Genomic DNA, 19,134 nt, shown 5'->3' with positions numbered 1-19,134 from the left:
GTAGGATTTTGTGGTTATATAAACGTTGGAAACAACCTTATTCTGCGATAACGAGAGCTTCAGGGAATCATACAGTAATCCTTTCTTAGCATTCCGATTCCGGTGTCATCGCCTCTTTTATGGAGGTCAGGTAAGCGGGTATTAATACATTTATGCCATTACTAACATTGCGATCGGTTTAAAGGGCTTGCCTTATATTGATCATTAACACTATTAAACTAGTACACTCTTCGTCAACTGATTGCAACGGAATACCCTGCCCCCCCCCCAACCCTTCTAAGGAAGTAGAAATATCAAAAACAATGACCATGTCTCGTGGTATTCGTGATTATGTGTGACGCGCGTGATACACACAACAATGGCTAACGCTCACTCAAGCACAAATGTGTGGTATTAGAATGGAGTACTTTTTTAAGTAAATATATCAGTAAAATTCAAAGAATTAACAGAGATAGCAAAACATTAATGTTCAGTATGTGATCCAGATTTATTTAGCAGTCTGTCAAACAAATCCAAGAGCAATACATCCTGGTTATAAATGTACATAAATTCACAGAATTCAAACGACAAAACTAACATTTATAATACGGAAGTCGCAGCTGTGGAAGCATTTAAGTTTTATTAACATATTTTAGCTTACTTCTCGCAAGTTCCAACAAGAATTCGGAACTATCAATTCTTTCTCAATTTATTGATGGGGTATTAGTACGCTTTATAATATTTTCATTCAATGTTTCGAAGTAATTGTTAAATTTTATCTGTTTATTTTTTTTTCCGACATTTAAATCTCATTAAGACTATTAATCATCGCTATGTTATTCAAATATTGCTCTTGAGATATCTTTAGCAAGAATATTATTTACAATATTTTTCCTTAACTAATTTAACCTCAACGTCGGATTTAAAACCTTGTTTTTATGATAAGTGTATTCCCTTAGTGTTAAACAACGCTTGTGATATTTGTCACTGGGATATTTTTATGCCCTTTATACTAAATCTCCGAGTTTTATGAGGTATACTGTTTTTGTTGTTTTCCATTGCTGTGTTAGTATAATCCTATCTCTTTACATAACGAAAGTTTTAAATATATTAATGAATTTGCACTATACTTCACTATTAATCATCTGCGCGGATTAAATTAAGGAAAATCGCATTAATCACGATATCGAAATCAGATATATTCAAGTCGACCTCTGACTTGACATCGTGTTCTTAAATAAATCAGTAGAAGTAACAAATTTGGCTTGAAAATCGACAATTATAAAGAGAGCGTAAAAAAAAAAAAATTTTTTTTTTTTGAGGTGCTTATCTTCCTTAAACAGAAATATTGCTTCTGGTTAAATTTCTAGTCAAGAACTCGTTTAAATAAAGTTTGCGATAAAGCTTTTAAATTAATGTCAATATCGGTACTTTTACTAGGACCTTACCAGCTTCCAAAAATGTGTCTTTAGTTGATTTGGGGTAAATTCTGTGTGAAATTTTATCTGATGAGGCCAAAGACGTAACTAAAATTGACACATTGAACAAGTATTAGCTATTTAAAATAGTTAAATACATAAATATGGATTTATGTATTTAACTATTTAAATATGTATTTAATGAGCAATATTTAGAGAATGTCGATTTCTAAACCCTTGCCAATCAACACTGAGTATAGGAATACAATCTAAATTGCTGCAATATATGAGAAGGTGCACGATAAATTTTCAACACGTGACTTCACTAATAATGGTGGGGATAAATTTCACTGCTTAAATAAGAAATAAATTACCCTTGGTAGAAATTAATATGTGTAAATCAGTAGATGCAATTTAACTTTAGGTATTTGAATTAAAATTAAATTATCAGCTATAAAAGGAAGAAAAAGCGATTCAAAAACTAAGATATTCCATGTATTTATCGCAAACTTATACACATTTGATTGTCTATTGAATTTCTACTCCAAATGAGTTATCTGTCTAGAGAATCCAACATTGTGATTTTATATTTCAATTTTTTAAGTACTTCTAATTGCATCAATCCACCTATATCCTGTCTTTAGGTTTTTGTCCTGTTATCTAATACCTAAGCTGATCTTTCCTCGCCCATTCTGTTTAAGTGACCATACCTCCTGAGATTAGCTCTGCTAACACATTCCTGGATGTTGACAATGTCAAATTCTTTCCTAATATCCTCGTTTTTAATATGATTTTGCCATTGATGCCATATGTTCATGCCCCCTAATCTTTCTTAGGACCCTCATATCCACGGTCTCTAGTCTTTGGTCAAGTGTTTTACTTCTGACCCAGTTCTCAGATCCACAAGTTAAAATTGGTTTGAATACTGTCTTGTATACAGCCAATTTAGTGTTTTGACTAATTTCTTTCTTACTGCATTATAATTTATCCATTTGACTCACCACCACATTAGCATTGATGATTCTGTTGTGTTTCCACATTTAAGTTGTCATCTCATTAAGAATTGTGTACCTAAATAATAAGTTCTGATCTCCAAGCCGTCCTCCAGTGAGGTTCTGATAACCTCGTCAATTTCAATGCTAGTAAAACCCAGTTCTGTCTTATTTCTCACAAAAAAAGAACCATTTTCTCCCAGTATTATTTTTGACAACACTCAAATTTCTAGAGGGGATGAAATTTCTCTTGGAATTACTCTGACATTAAACCTCTCCTGGCATAAACACACCACAACCATTGCATCCTCAGCTTCCAAAAAACTAGGATTTCTCTTTCGCTCGAGACGTTACACTTCACCCCTGAACAGCTGAATCTGCTTAGCTATCGAATACTGCTCTCACATATGGGATGGGGACCCTAAAAGCTCCCTCAAAATGCTTGACTCAATAGAGAGGAGAGCAATTAGACTAATAAATGATCCATCTCTTACCAACTGTCTCTCCTCACTTGCGTACAGACGTTTAGTTTCTGCAATCTGTGAATTCTACAAATATTTCCATGGGAAATTTTCATCTGAAATAACATCAATAATTCCCCCACTTAATTCTAAACTCGTCGGAACACGTGCAGCGGCTGCTCAACATTCCTTCACAGTGCACCTTGAAACCCACAGAACAAGTTTCTTTTCCTCTTCCTTCATCCCTGCACTGTGGAACAGTCTTCCCCTTGTTGTGTTTCCCAAGGTATACGATATACAGTCTTTTAAATTAACTGTAAACAAGTTCCTCCTTCTTCCCCAACTCACTGGCCCACACACAAAATACTAACGTACTATAGGTTGATCAACCAACTTCTCAGTTCAGGAAGCAATTCATATTTTCCATCCTAATTTCCTTTTTTAATGCTGATTTTCATACCCTATTTGTTACATCGATTATGGTTTTGTAAAAAATCCTTCTGAAGAGCTTGAGATCTTTAACTAGCATGTCTGCAACAACACCAATCCCAATATGGAGTTGAAGGAAGCCAAAATGTTTCCACTGCACAAAGGGGAGATAAGACCGGGGCTGCAAATTATAATCCAATCTGTTTCTGAGATTACAGTGAGATGATGCCGAGTACTGGGATACAGAATGGGGTTGATAACAGCAGTGGTTTCTGTGATGTTAGCATGAGTTTTTTAAAGGAAAGTCATGTTTCAGCCATCGTTTTATGTGCTACAACAAGGTGATGAATTCATTGGATGAGGGAGGTCATAGACTTAGATTTTTGCAAAGGTCTCGGATAGATTGTCACAAGCGAAGTTGGTAACTGAAATGAAAAGTCAGATAAGAGTTTAGTGAGTCGAATTGGATTGACCTCAGATGAGTATCAAAAGTTGTGTATGGGTTGCAGTATCCCGAACAAGGAAAGTCAGAAATGGTGTACCTCAGGAGTATGTGTTAGGTGGAGGCAAGATATAACTGAAGAGATATGCAGATCATGCAAAGTTAGGAAGAAAAATGAGGAGGCAGGAGATGATGTGGACTTACTGGAGGATCTGAATGGACTCCATGAAAGGAAAAGTGAGTGGTTTTGGCATCTAATTCGAATTCATCGCATTGGATTGTGTTAGTGAGGAGGAGGACCTTGACACAAGTGAAGAAGGTATAGTTCCATTGTATAAGGCTTTTATCAGATCATGCAAAGGTTGGAAAGGGATTGTTACCAGATTAATGTGGAGAACATTTATCATAAAAGGAACAAAACAAAGACAGAAAAAGGAGCCATCCCTCCAATGTGTGTATGGAGGGGTGAGCAAGAGGATGGAGATGAAGAAAGAAGTTTTGCTGGGAAAAGCCTATGAGTGCTCCATATGCATTCTTTTCTTCCTTGACTGCATCTTTAACCCCCCGCCCCAAGTCTACCATGGAGTTGTGATGTTTCAATTCTTGCAAACAACTTAATCCCAAGCCTCATTCGCTGAAGTAATCAACGTTTTGTTTGGATTTTTTCTAAAGAACTCCAAGGTTTGGTTATTGTTTTCAATGGTCTTCATTTTTCTCCACTTTTATTTTTTCTTTTGCAGTACGATATTTTAATCCATTATCTGTGGATACAATAAAATCATTGAGTAAGCATCATGAAAAGTAACGTATTGCATGGCGATGTCGTACGCCTTTTAAAATATAACTCCTTCGTGGTTCTCTAAGGGGTTAGAAGATACAACTTAAGTATATGGCATTATATCTTATTATTGTACCAAAGTTAAAACTTTGCTAAAGCTTAGTGTTAAAGCAAGTCAAAGTAGAGTTTCGCCTTAATGGAAACGAGTGGCCTGAAACCATAATGCACGAAGGTGTGGTAAAAACAGCTGACATTTGATATTTCGATCCATTATGCTAAGTGGTGATGGCTCGAATATTAAGGATATGAAGATGTTCCCATCAATGTCACTTTCTAAACCAAGCCGCCAACGTTAGAATCGCGCTGGTGAAGATTCTGCTTACTAATACATCGTAAGTGGTTATTTTAAGAAATACAAGGTCGCCTATAAATTCTGTCAGCAACCCGTTTTTATATAATATTAACATTTAATGAAAGTTCTGACATGAGTTGGTCAACTTAAAAAAAAAACGATTTTATTTCATGCTAATTTTAATATTTAATGATCCCCACAATAAAAACCGTGTGACCTAAGGGGCTGATTTAGATTAGGTTTTCACCACTGAGTATTTAAAGCTGTGTTTCGAATTGAAGGTATGCATTTTTATATAGACAAACGTTTATTTTTGCCTCCCACAGTTGTTAATTCTAATCAAAAGGCATAACAATATTTGGACATCGAATAAATAAAACCTGTAATATTATTTTTTTTGTCCATTTACTTATTTCTTTGTATGTCTCGCACTACTTTCATCAGAAATTGAATAGTTGGATGCTCACCAAACACTTAAAAAATTGCTTTCCCCCCATCTCGAACACAATTCTTATACATCCTTGCTTCTTGCGCTAAATACGTTATAAGAGCCATAAAAACCATTCAGAGATAAAGCGAGGAAGCGGGATTGCTTGCCTACGGCAAATGTTGGTCAATATATTCAGCAAATGGCTTCTTATGAACATTAGTTTGTCCAATAAAAACCGAGTTTTTACGTTATCCACAACTTCAGTGCTATAGGAATGATGGGTTGAAGAGCCTTCACGTACAATATTAGAAGGATTACGGCGTACTTTGAACTTGCGGTGAAGTTTGCCAGATGGATAGACGACGGTTTTAATTCATTACACAAGGTATTAATCTTCAACCCAATCTTTTTTCACTGAAAAGGTAGAAATAATATTGCGTATTTTCAGGAAATAGTTGAGGATTAAGTGATTTGTAATAGTCGTAACGTGCTGCGTTTGTATCACGAAACACTGTTGAATATTCTGTCTCTCCGCATGTGAAATATGTTTCGAAAAAGTAGGGAAAGATTATCCATTTAAAACCGCGCGATTAGCCTAGTAGCTGTGCGCTTCGCAACCATATGCCTGGAGAAGGAGTGTCCTGGGTTCGATTCCCGTCGACGACGCGAGGAACTTAAGGATCTTTCTAGCCATGGCCAAGTTAGACGGTCTTGGACGTGGGCAGCAGGGTTTTCCCCCGGTTTATCTGTTTTTTTTTTTTGTTTTTTTTTTATCCCGCAAGCAGGCAAACCGGCCCCGTGAACACACACACGGATACAGTCAGGGATACTTAAGACAATCCCTCCAGCATTAAGTCTGAATTGTCAGCTATGCCGATCCCAAGCCCGGATAAAAATAGGGAGAATTGAGGTAGTGCCGTACCTCCCCGTAAAAGGCGCTCACGGCCGTTGAATCACCATACGAAATGAATGCATCCATTTGAAAGATTGCATTCTTGAAATTTTTTTTAAATTAAAAACTATAGTATGGTAAACTGCATTTAAAATATGTTAATAGGTTGAAATTCTTCCACGATCGAGTTTTAACCGACTGACCACACTGATATCAATCTTGACACCGCATTTCACCATTTTAGTAACTATAAAAAAAATACCCGTGTTAGAATGGGCCAAAGTCGGTGTCCACATCGCCAGTAGGCATCAGTTTGAGACTCCTCCCGAGTGAGATAATTTTCTCAAAGCAATTACAGATCGCGAATCAACTGAGGTGACAGAAGCTCATCATTGTGTGAAAATAACGTATTCATAGAATGAACTTCCATTTCTGTAATCTCTCTCTCCTGGAAGAAACGATCAAAACATGCATGAATAGCTGATGAAAATATTCTCCGAGATACGGCAGAGGAGCCTAATGAATACAAAACGAGATCGGCCAGCGGTAAGGATGAATACCTGAATATATTATAATTGGCTGTAATTTTGGGTCTGTTAGACCAGTGATTGAGTCGGTCTTTTTCATCAGAAATGTCGACTCATTTCAACTATACCAGCATCACGCCCCCCATAATTTGAATAATCGTAAAATATGCTGTTATTCGCTATTCCTTCAATATTCATAATTTTATTTATCTACATTTTCTTCCATAAAAAATACTCGAACATTAAATACTTCTCTAAGCAAAGATTATCCTGTCAGATACTCTTCTTTTTCTTGCCCAAACCCTTAGCATACAGAAGATTATGTTTATGGATCGCACGCATTCCTTAGTTGTGCAAACTTTTCGCGTATATACTAAGACTGATACCACCCACTTGGTATTAATTTCTATCCTTTTGCCCTGTAAATCAAGCCAAGGAGAATCTTCATGAATTATTTAGCAGAGAATAATGTCACTTTCAATAAGATTTATCGCCAGCTTTAAACTTAGTATTTTATAAAGTGCTTCGTCAGATAAGAGGTTTAATCTGCAGTCAATATTCAAAGTAGAATATTAGCATTCTTTTCGAAAACAAAACAAAACAAAAAAAAACAGAAACAAAATGGAAAATTTATGCAGTGTTTTTTTTGTGCAGTTCCGCATAAGTATAACTTACTATAAAAAGTTTAAGAAAATTAGTAATAGATAGTTGAATTTCGCCTATAATTATAGTTAAACATGTTAATTTTCTATAGGAAGTATCATACGTTATTATTATTTAACATTTTTATAGGACAATCCTGGCTGTCACTTTAGTTGAATATTCGTGTCAGTATAATATCTCGTAGCATAACTGAAAATATAAGCTGGTTGTCATGGCAACACATGAGATGGCGAAATATTTTATGAGCACTCACTTAATTTTTTTTTCTTGTTTGTTCTTTCTCATATTACTGCTTAAATTTACATACAAAGAACAATGAAGGAACAATACAACCAACATTGTTTTATCTATTGAACACAATGAACATAGGATCTATGAAACGCCCACTTAGAGATACTCTTCTCTATTTCCTTTTTAACAGCAGCTTCAGGAGCTAAACGCAGTAGACAACCATTAGGGAATAATAGAGAAATATGAGATATCGTCGGAGGTGGGTCGACAAGGTAAGCATCGCTTCAGGCAATTGTGATAAGCAAGCTCTGTAGGTCCAAAAAAAAATGACTTATTAAACGAAAAAACAAAAGAAGAAAATAAATTCTTCGGCTAAGATATATGCATATCATTTTACGCTCGTTCAATCCTGCCCTCTGGGAACACTGGCGTACTTAAAGCCTGCTCTGATTACTGTGGTTTAATTATACTGTAATAGCAATTGAACATAATTGGAATATGATTACGTGGGACAGAATCAGAAAAATATTCAAAGTAGTTTATAATAAGAAAAAAGTTTATTAAAAAGTATTTTGGAAAATATAATTTAGAAAATAATTTAAATGACTTAAAATGTTTTCTTTAGTTTTTCCACTAATAATAGGTTTTAATTATTCACACCTTATAATTTCAAATATAGTTAAGCTAGTATTTTAACTGCAAGTTAAACAATTTAATAATTGATCTGAATGCAGGTGAACATAAACCTTTGGAGGGTAATGGATGGCAATGCTGTAGCCAGTGAAGTTCTAACTGAGGCTCGGCTATTGCTGTTACCCTCCTTCCATGATCAGAGCTTTAATTACTCAATAACACCTTATTCCTACACTGTCCTCTAACGTGGAAGATGAAAAGCATTCTTGCTTCGCCCCTTTAAGCTAGTCCTTATAAGGATAAGGACAATTTAATAATGTATATGGTTGCAGGAAGCCTTTCTTTAGCGTAAGAAAACGAACTTTAGTTTATTCTTCATTTAGAATTCATCCCTAAATTGAAAAAAAAAAAAAAAAAAAATCTAGGCCTTGAGGCAACACAAAGTAGAACAAGAGGCCGTTTTGTTTTCGTAAACGAAAGAAATAAAGTGAGAAATAGGGAGTATTTCCCTCACAGAAAGCATCAAGAGACACTTTATACGTTTCCTGTTGTTTTGATTTCAAAAAAAGACTGGAAAAAAAATCCCTTTCTGGTGTGCTCAAGAATCCGATTTAGCCGCAGGACACACACAATGAATCTACTTTTAACCAACAGCTGTTCTCACTGGTAGACGAGAACTTCGTTGGGGTGTATCGAGTCGGTAATGGGCAGTTTCCTTGTTTACTATCGATACTCCAGACCATCCTGGCTTTCAGATATTTCTTTTCCAATAAAAGCGATTTTGAAACCTCTCATTCTGTAGCGTTCCCCCAAGGCGAAGAGAGAAAGTCTACTAGTTTCAGCACATGCGAAAGCTGATACAATGCTGATCAAATAAAAATATTTGATAAACTTTTTTGTTTTTTTTTAGCAAGTAGATGGGGAAAGATCTTGAGGGAATTTCGCTGCACTCAAAAATATTTTGGTGTTTTAATATTTAATGCATTTCTGCTATTATTGAAGAAATCTTTAAAATTACTACTTAACTAAGTTTGAAATTCCATCAATCGGCATTTAAGTCCTACCACATTATTCAACTACACGAATATTAGCATATGAGTAGGTGTAAATTTACCAGAGAAAGGGTTAAACTAAGTTCAGATTTTTGTCATAATACGATAAATATATACATTGTTTTATTTATTTTTGTAAAGAACTAATTGGGAAATATAATTATTAAGTTATTTTCAGGAAAAATTTTAAAGTTCCTTAATAATTCTGCTGATAATATGATTTTAAAATTCACACCTTATAACTTTAAGTATATTTTAGTTATTAGTATGAAGTTTAATATGTTGGTTTAATACCCTTGGAGGGTAATGGATGGCAATGCTGTAGCCAATGAAGTTCTGAGGCTCGGCTATTGCTGTTACCCTCCTGCCATGATCAGAGCTTTGATAGCTCAATAACACCTTATCCATACATTGTCCTCTACAGATAACGGGGAAGATGAAAAGCATTCTTGCTTCGCCCCTTTAAGCCAGTCCTTATAAGGACTATAAGGATGGTTTTTAAGCTATATTTGAAAAGACGATGTTACTAGGAATTAGACACAATAGATAATTGTTAGCGAATATTTCAGGAAACATTTGCACAGTGAAAACTGTCTTATGTTGTTCACGTACCAAATCTTCAAACATGACATGTAACGGGGAAGTTAAGACATCTGAGCCGAAAAGCTGATTACTCAAATTTAACGGCTGATTCACCAAATAGCCTTCAAAACATAATTAGAAGCGCTTTTACACGACTCCAGAATGCGTATTCTCTGCTCATCAGCGAGCTGTTGTATGGAATTTACTTAATATTCGACACTGTACAGATTCTGTGGAAGTCGATAGATTCATTAGTGGGGGGGTCCAGAAACCTATCGCCAAAAGACCAAAGCGTAGAGGAAGTATGGATTGTCTTCCTCAGTAACTAAGAACTTATAACATTAACAGTATCATGAAATACTCTACACTCGTGTACATATAAACAGACCTCCTGTATTTAATTATTTTCCGTTAGCTCATTACAGTTAGCAGCTTATCTTGGCGAACAGTAAATCTGATTATAGGGCCTGTTAATACGTTGCGATATTGTCAAAATCGTTCGCATGTAAGCATTGAGGGAACAAACAGCTAAGCCAACTAAAATTAACTAACAGATTTAACTATTAGTTTGCCGATACCATAACAAACAAAACTTAGACAAGCAGTATTAGACGCACACAGATAATATTGTAATCATCTTGTATCAGTTAAACTTGTTCACGAAGTATTGTAGTTATTCATACGATAGTGTTAGTATGACAGACGTTTTTTTTTTTTTTTTTGTGTGTGTGTTAACCACTGTACTATTGATACTAGGTATGACACCGATGGTAAATAAAACTAAAGTCAAAACTGTACAAATAACATTTTTAATTAAGACTGTCCCGACAGTAGTAAACCAATCTATACAAAACTGATAAATTAACTCACGCTTCTTTTAACACAACACATTTTTCAATAGCCTGTATTAGTAATAGTCATGAGAATCAGCAGCTGTTGTATAGAATCAAAATGGAATTCATATTAAACACGAAACTAAACTATAAATTTGCATTGGAACAGGAATCTTTAAATATTAAAAAAAAAATATTTTTTTCGAGTTCATCGCTATTTCTCTAGCTGGGTGCAAAATGAGCTAATAATATTGATTTTGTTACAAAAATCTAAAGCAGTAGATGACGTTAATATATATCCATAATTAGACTGGATTACATGTAAAGGCTTCATTAGTTACGTGTATTAATGACAAGATTTCTTTACAAGCGCCAGTTGTAAAAACCATCAATGGGCTGACTGCTATCAAATTAATCAGCTCCTTTGTAATAAATCACACTTGCAAGCAAAGAATATCCAATTGCACTAATCAGGCTGCTTCAACAGGAAAATGAGAGAGAGGCTATTATAATAAATTATAAACAGCTGGAGGTGTTGCTAAATGAAATTAATTTGCATATACTTGGATGTTAGGCATATTACAATATTTGTAGAGTTACCGGAGAATTATTTTTAGGGATTTCTTTACAAGTTTCGAATCACTCAAATTTTTGAACAGTCTCATCATCAAACTGACTTTTTACGAAAATCTTTTCAATGCACAATTGGCGACAGCATATTAGTATGGACCGGTAAAAATGGGGAGGAGATAATCAACGCAGGTCTAAATATGACTTTTTCGTGGCACCACAGGCCGCCAAATAAACAAGATGACACACTGGGATTGGTTGAAATTACAGACGCAGTAATGAGGTCTATGTATACGGTTATCTTTGATACTGCAGTCTGGGACTTGCTGATTCACATTCGTTTGAAAGATTATAAAAGTTTTCTTGTATCATTAACGAGATTCCAATCAGTCGTATTTATTTGCACACATATACCACGTTTATACATATTCGTATAAACCAAATTCAAAATTATTTGAAATAATTGCGTGAAATATAATGAATTTGTGTAAATGGCAAGATTGTAGTAATTTTAGAAACAAAACTTAGCTTAAGGTTGACGATAACATTTACGGAGAACATCATGAAATACATTCATCTCGTTTTCGGGGTAACGAAGGAACTTTAAGACACATCCTTTGCCTTAAACTTTCACAGTACTTCAACAAAATAATCCACAACACGTGAAATATTTGCTACCAACAAGGAGGTTCAGCCCACAATAAGATAAAATTATAAGCACGTTGGTTCCAATAACTTTTAAACCGTATTTCGTAGCGATAATAAAAGAAATAAAATCGAAGAGAGGGTGTGGCTTCCATTCAGTATTATCGGACAAGATGACTCAATGGTAATGCGGAGGCCAAAATAACATCCTACAACACGTAATCACACGGCTAGAGATGACACCAGCCTAGTGACCTGACACTCAAAGTACAGGTGGGGCATTATTCACACTCTCTCTGATTCGCGTTATTATCTGAAATAAATCTATGGCAGCCACTCTGTTATTTATCCAATTTTCCTGTTGGTTGCTATTATGAGATCAATATCAGGGGGAAATTTGTCTTCGTAGTAAGCTCTCTTATTCTTTTTAAAATGTTTATGAACGTAAATCTTCAGAAAAAAGAGAGGAGGATTGATAAAAGGGTTTTAAATTCTTTACAGAATACGATAATCTGGAATTTAAAATGAAATAATGCTGTTCTGTGCTTCCAGTGGAAATCCTCCATCAAAAATTAGTTCAAATTACATTAACTTCCTGTAAAAATTAGAGAACTACAGATCAGTACAAAAGTTCCAAGTCTTCATTTAAAAAATGGAACGAATAAAAAATGGAAATGAAAACATCAAATTCGCTAAATGAAAGAGTAAGTGCACACCGAACTAACTTACATTGGTATTGTCGGCGATCTTATAAGAAATTACTGCTCATAAATTAAGGCTTAAGTACGTAATTTAAATAGAATTAACTCACGTGGACTAATTAATATTTAATTATGCTCATTCGAATGCATTAAAACAAAGGTTTAATGCAACTGAAGGTATCTGAAACTAATGAGGAAATAAATTAAGACACTAATTTTTCCGATTTTGTTGTAAGTACCTTATCAGCTCACTACAGGGAAACTCCACTCAGATAAAAAATAAATAAAATAAAATAAAAAAAACACCTAACTCTTTTCTAACGTAACTAAGATACTAAAAGTGACTTTCTTCGTATGTCAAGACGGGAAAACAACAAGCGTACACCCATTTGTTGTTTAAGAAAAGCCTTTCAGAGCTACAAACCACTTGAATAAGTTTTGAAGCGAGGGCCATGCGAAGATAGTTTTCAATCAACATGATCACCGGAGCTTACTTCTAAAGAATCTTTTATTCAATAACACTACCCAAGACATTCTTACACTTATAAATATTAATGATGTACGACTAAACTATTTCTATTTGCAAGAATTATGGGACAAACACCATTGGTAAGTCCACCAAAGCTATGAATGGTAGTGATATAAATATGGTAATTTTATGTTTAAATATTAGTGTGAAATCATACCATTTTCTTCCTCTAATATGATGTTTAAAATGTGTTTTACTCGACGAAGTAATGTTGAAAGCTCCAAGTTTGCATAGAGATTTACAATAGAAGGGATTACGCACACAAAAGAATATATCTTGCATGATGCCATCTTCACATCTAAATAAAACGCAAGTTCAATTTAAAATCTCTTGGAAATCTACGATGGGCTGTTATCGTAGGAGTAATAATTGATTGCGCCATCCCTAAAAGCAGGTGGTGTCACTAGAAAGGAATGCTAAGGGTTTGAGCAACAACTTATGTCCTCATTAACATATTCTTTTACTTCCATATGAATGGAACGCTGGGCGTGTAATTTACATAACCAGCGAGGCGTTTCCGACAGACTAATAATTTTTCGAGAGTACCTTGGGAACCGGTATGTGAGATGTTTATTTACTTGGTATTGTAATCTCTTTCGTTTTCTTACACGATGAGCATATCTCGACTGCATTATATACACTCGTAAGCTATCTTACTAAATTTAAAGCTTACTATTTGAATATGAGCTTGTTGCAAGTAATAAACCAATGTATTTAACATTAATTTCGTTCTCAAAAAATTAAAGAAAAAAGAGATTCGTTGTTAATTAAGAAAATCGTTATATTCCAGAGACTGGGAAGGCTATCTTCATGTTTTGAGTTTTTATCGAAAATTCATGAGGTAGACTGCGTTTTTTGGTGCGCATATAATACTATAATATCAATCCACAAATGATTACAATTGTTATGAATATATGATCAAATAATTTTCATTATAAAACTCACCTTTTTATTATTAACAAAGTTTCATTTTAGTCAAATTTAAATGGATTTTGTCTTTTTTCTAGGGAATTATACAATAAAGAAGAGAATTATTGAACTTATTTACATATACGAGTGCTAATGCACGTCTTTTAACTCGAAAAAAATATTTAAAAATGAAAACGAAAGCTATTTTAGGAACAAACATAACAATCAAGATATGTTGTTTACGCAAAAACTGTTTAGATAAATTCTCTCGGCGATAAAACTTATGCGCATGCGTAGTTTTGGATGACGTCATAACCTTAATGCAAGGAACTGGACTATTGCAACCGTTTTTCAAATTAACGCCCTAGCGAGTGATTAAAGTACTTTAATCGTATGCATAGAGTCTCGTTTAATACGTATCTGCTTGAAACGTTCCTTAGGTTGTAGTTTTCTCTGTGTGTGTGTCATTTACCAAGCTAAGGTCACTTTCTTCTTCGGTTTGTTCCCTAACGGCTGTTTTTTCTTCTACTAATCAAGGGCCGTCTTGATCAACCGTTCAGCCAGTTACCCTGCACTGTTCCGGAACGTGCTTTTCCTTCCCTTGAGACGCTTTTCTTTCGTCCACATGAAACGAAGCTTAATTATTTACCCACGAATCAAACTCGGTATCGGACCAAAAAGGATATTTGGAAAACATTGAATTTTAATGGTTGAAGTGTTTGCTTTGTTAGTGATTTAGTTCAATAAAACTGTTGTTGACTTGCTTTCTCGTAAGTTTAAAAGAAATTTAGTTCTCGTGAAAAACCTTTGTGTTTATTTGTTTGAAGATCGTTTCACAATTCGCTAACAATGGAAATTTCACTAAGTACACAAAACAGCAAATAAAAGTTTGTTTAGCCAGTACACGCCATCTAGCGGCAAAAGTAATGTTCGTTAGATGAGGGTTTATCTTGTTTCTGTCGGAAATTTCACATTAAATTAAAAAAGACAAATAATTAGGTTATAATTAAAATTATAGTTAAAATAACCAATTTTTAGAACAATACGTAATAAATATTTATTATTCTATTATACTAAATAAATATTCCAAATTTAATATATATAAATTGAATTTTAAATGTAATTAACCAATATTTCATTATACACCATCAATATTTATTCTTTTAATTTTTTAAATAAGCAGGATATGCCATGCGGTTACTTTGAAGTACACTTTCGGGTACTTCGGATGATGACTAATGATATTTTTTTTCATTAACATGGCTACTTGTTTGCTTCTTGTGTGATTTTTAGTAAATTATGCAGTTCGCATTCGCGTTTACTGTAAACATGTATACGAATTACTGTGGTAGTTCGAAGAATTTGTTCTTAGTGTTATTAGAGGAAAAAGCATTTATGAATTTGCATGTAAGCAAATAAATATGACTAAAATTGATCCCGACGATTTCATTGAAACACTAAATAGGAAACTGACATTAAATCTGCTGAAAAAGTTGGAAAATTTTGAAATCACAGATGTCAGAAATATGGTCAAGCACAAAAGCTTTGTAAAGCTGACTACAAATGCATAAAACGTGGTGAAGGCCACCTGCACCAAGTCCAAAACAACCCCGGTCAAATGTGCCAACTGCAAGTGGCCATCACCCAGTCAACTATAGAGTATGCATTTACTACCCAAAAAACAAGAGGATAGTTAAAATTAATCAGTGCACCTCGCATTCAGGTATCAGAAGCTTCGGTTCCTCAGTCTCAGGAAGCCCAACACAAGAAAGCAGAATCTCCGCAACCTCAAGCAAAGGTTTCTAAGAGGGTGAATAGCGACAGTCGGGCCAGGGCCCTATACCGACGTGGTCTACTTCATCTAGGAAAACAAGAACTGTCTCCCGCTCACCACTCTGTTCATAGTTTGGGGAAAATTATGTAAAGTACATCCTGAATGTATTGACCCCTGTTCCCTGTACAAGATCAAAGGAAAAAGTTGAAATAGCAATAAAAAATCTCACAAACCAAATCAATAAAGCTCTAGCAGCAGTCGCCAAAATTACAGCTGCCCTCAAGCCCAATCGTCTTCCAGAAAATATCACGAATTTAATAAGAGAGAAAAACAAATCATGGAAAAGTATAACACACGCGCTCCTCAAGACAAAAAAAATCCTTAATAAACTGAATATTTCAGTAAAAGAAGCTCTCAAAAACCCCATACAGATCATTCCATCTGGAAGCTCTTAAAAATCTCAAACAAACGTAAATCTCTCCTCGTCTCCAATCAGATCAGGGTCTAGTGCACGCTATTGCTGAAAAATCAAAAGCTATACCAAGGAGTTTGGAACAGCAATGCAGTCCCGCATATAAAAACTTAAATATCAATCATATATCTAAGGTTCATCGCCAAGTTAGATGCACACTAAAACAAATTGACAATAACTGAATCCCGATCTTGCCTACTTCACCAGTGGAAATTTTGGGCATCAATCAAGCATCTCAATAATAATAAAGCTGCAGGTCCTGATGGCATCACAAAGTTATCAACTATTACTCCGCAAAGCTATCCTTTCTAACATTATACATGCAATTTTCAGAATGTAATATTTACCTTCCTCTTGGAAACTACTGACATTGTCCCAGTTTCAAGCCGGACAAGGATCCACATCTCACTCCAAATTATCGTCCCATTAGCTTGTTTTCAAATCTCGGAAAAATTGCTGAAAAAAAATCATCCTCTCCATACTCCAAGATTCAGTAGACAATCTAAACATCATCCCTCAAGAACAATTTGGCTTTCGTCAATATCATAGCACCACCCAACAAATTTATAGGTTTATCGAATACATCACCAAGGATACAACTGGAAACAACACACCAGTGCCGTATTCCTAGACATCGCAAAGGCTTTTCACAAAATTTGGCACTACGGACTGCTCTATAAACTTATCTACAACATACCATTGAAGATGATACAATTAATAAAAGCATATCTAACAAACAGAAAGATGCAAGTCAAGATAAATGATGCAGTCTCAACTCAACGTATAGTTTTGGCTGGAGTTCCACAAGGATCCTTATTGGCCCCGATTCTATTCTCCATCTGCATGGCAGATATCCCACAGAACCCCATGTCGTCCATTACGGCCCTCTATGCAGATGACATGCCAATATTAGCTAGATCACTTCATCCGCACCTTGTAACCAAAGAACTTGAAGATAGCATTTTGAAACTAGAAGAATATTTTTCGAACTGGAGAATGCAAGGAAACCTTCAGAAAAGTGTAGCCATTCTCTTCTCCAGAAGATTAGCATCTTCCAAAGGGAACATCGTTCTGTTTAATATTAAAATTACATGTCAAACAGAAGCCAAATACTTCGGAATGCTACTAGACAAAAAATCATGCTTCAACAGCCATATTAGGAACTTATTCACAAAGGTATCTAAAGAAAAGCTGGGGAGGGGGTTATTCCCCTTGATTAATAGACAACGCAAATTAAACAAAAAAAAAAAAAAAACTGCTACTCTACCAGATGGTGATTCGTCCTATAATTACATAAGCTTCTCCAGCTTGGAGCCATGCCTCCAACTGCAACGGGTGCAAAACAAATGTTTACGAATGATACTAAAAGCTGCATCGTTCGTCCGAGACGTTCAGATTCATCGGGACATATACGTATCTCCTCGTTGTGACACTCTCTAATAGCCAAGTGCGTGCTTGAAAACGACTACGCACCCCCCTAATGAACTGATACAAGCAGCTGCAAACTACAATGAAAAAGACCTCCTCCACGAGCATAAAAGATATAAAGCCATTTTAATTTCAAGTGAAGATACGTAATCCCCATGCCCTCATATAGGGCGAGCTAAAAGCTCTTTTTTTTGTCTTCATTGCTTCTTGGGTATCAGACAAACAGGGAATATAAAAAGCATCTTACTTCAACCTAGGAAACAGAAATGTTCTGCATATTAATAACTTCTCTACGTTCAGGAAAAGAAGCTCAAAAATTAATTACACACAAAAAAAAATGGTCGAAGGGTTGATGGAACAAAATAAACTTAATGGACAAAATCTTTGGAAATTTTGTCCAACTAAATTTTACGTTCTCCCATAAAAACCGAAATATAAATTAAAATATGATCCTCTATTTATTACTATAAATTCTTCACTCTTTCATCAAGAAACGAATCGGAATATTTTATAGCCAACTTTCCCTTGACACGTGGATATTTTGGACAAACATTTCTCTCTCTGTTACCAGCACCGCATTCATTAGAAGGCGATCAATATCGATTGGCTGAAAAGAGACATTAAAATTCCCTTAATATTACAGTTTTTATTATCGCGTAAGTCATTTAAGTTTGCAAGTCGAGGCCACAGATTCAGTAACCGTTGCACACTACGGCATCGAAGCATTACTAAAACCGTCATCTGGAAATAGTATTTAAAGACAGCATTGAAAATATTTACTTAAGATCGTTATGGTTAGAAATATCGTTAAATGTAAGTGTATTTAAGGAAAGGGGCGGGGGGTAAGAAAGAGATTATTAGGGTAAGGAAATGTAATAAGCATCACCTTAACTTTACTCAAGGAAAGCCAATTTCTTTGGAATTAGTCTCCTATGACAACGGATATTCTGGGTTAAACGATCCCCAACACAAGATTATATCTGAACATCAGAAATTGGTTTTCTTTCTGCTAGATGTGCGAAGGTATTTATAACTAAGAGTTTCGAGTACCGATAGTCAAATAAGGAAAGAATAAAACAGACGCGGATATAATCGTGTAGTTGAATGCTGCTTTGTTAAATACAGTATGAAATGTGGTATTTAAACAATTAAAATTGTATTACGTTGCATAACTTGCAGAAGTGTTGCAGAATGTAGTGTACATATCATTTAATATTTTAAATGAGTTATCTTAGTGGACAAAATTTAGTTATTAGATTGGACAAAAGATTTTGTGCCGGGAATTTAATTATTGTATTGGACAAAATGTTTTGTGCTCTGGACTAGACAAATGGACCATAGAGAATTGGACGGGTCAAAATATAATTTCTTGAATTTGCGACTAATTTATTTATTATATTGGACAAAACATT

The 19,134-nt window shown here is 34.8% G+C and overlaps 1 protein-coding gene across 1 annotated transcript in view; it reads left to right on the top strand.

Moving 5' to 3' along the window:
* Nucleotides 1-3,777: 3,777 nt before the first annotated feature.
* The window catches only part of LOC150099748 (kin of IRRE-like protein 1), a 137,758-nt gene continuing 122,401 nt past the window's right edge, over nucleotides 3,778-19,134 (top strand). The window contains exon 1 of the mRNA XM_090403486.1: nucleotides 3,778-3,958. Within this exon, the coding sequence (XP_090259612.1) occupies nucleotides 3,778-3,958 (181 nt within the window). The remainder of the gene's footprint in view (nucleotides 3,959-19,134) is intronic.

This window comes from Typopeltis vanoorti, chromosome 14 (assembly GCF_054136105.1).
Source record: "Typopeltis vanoorti isolate ZY-2024b chromosome 14, IOZ_Tvanoo_1.0, whole genome shotgun sequence".
Taxonomy (NCBI): domain Eukaryota; kingdom Metazoa; phylum Arthropoda; class Arachnida; order Uropygi; family Thelyphonidae; genus Typopeltis; species Typopeltis vanoorti.
This window is presented reverse-complemented; position numbering and strand designations above follow the sequence as displayed.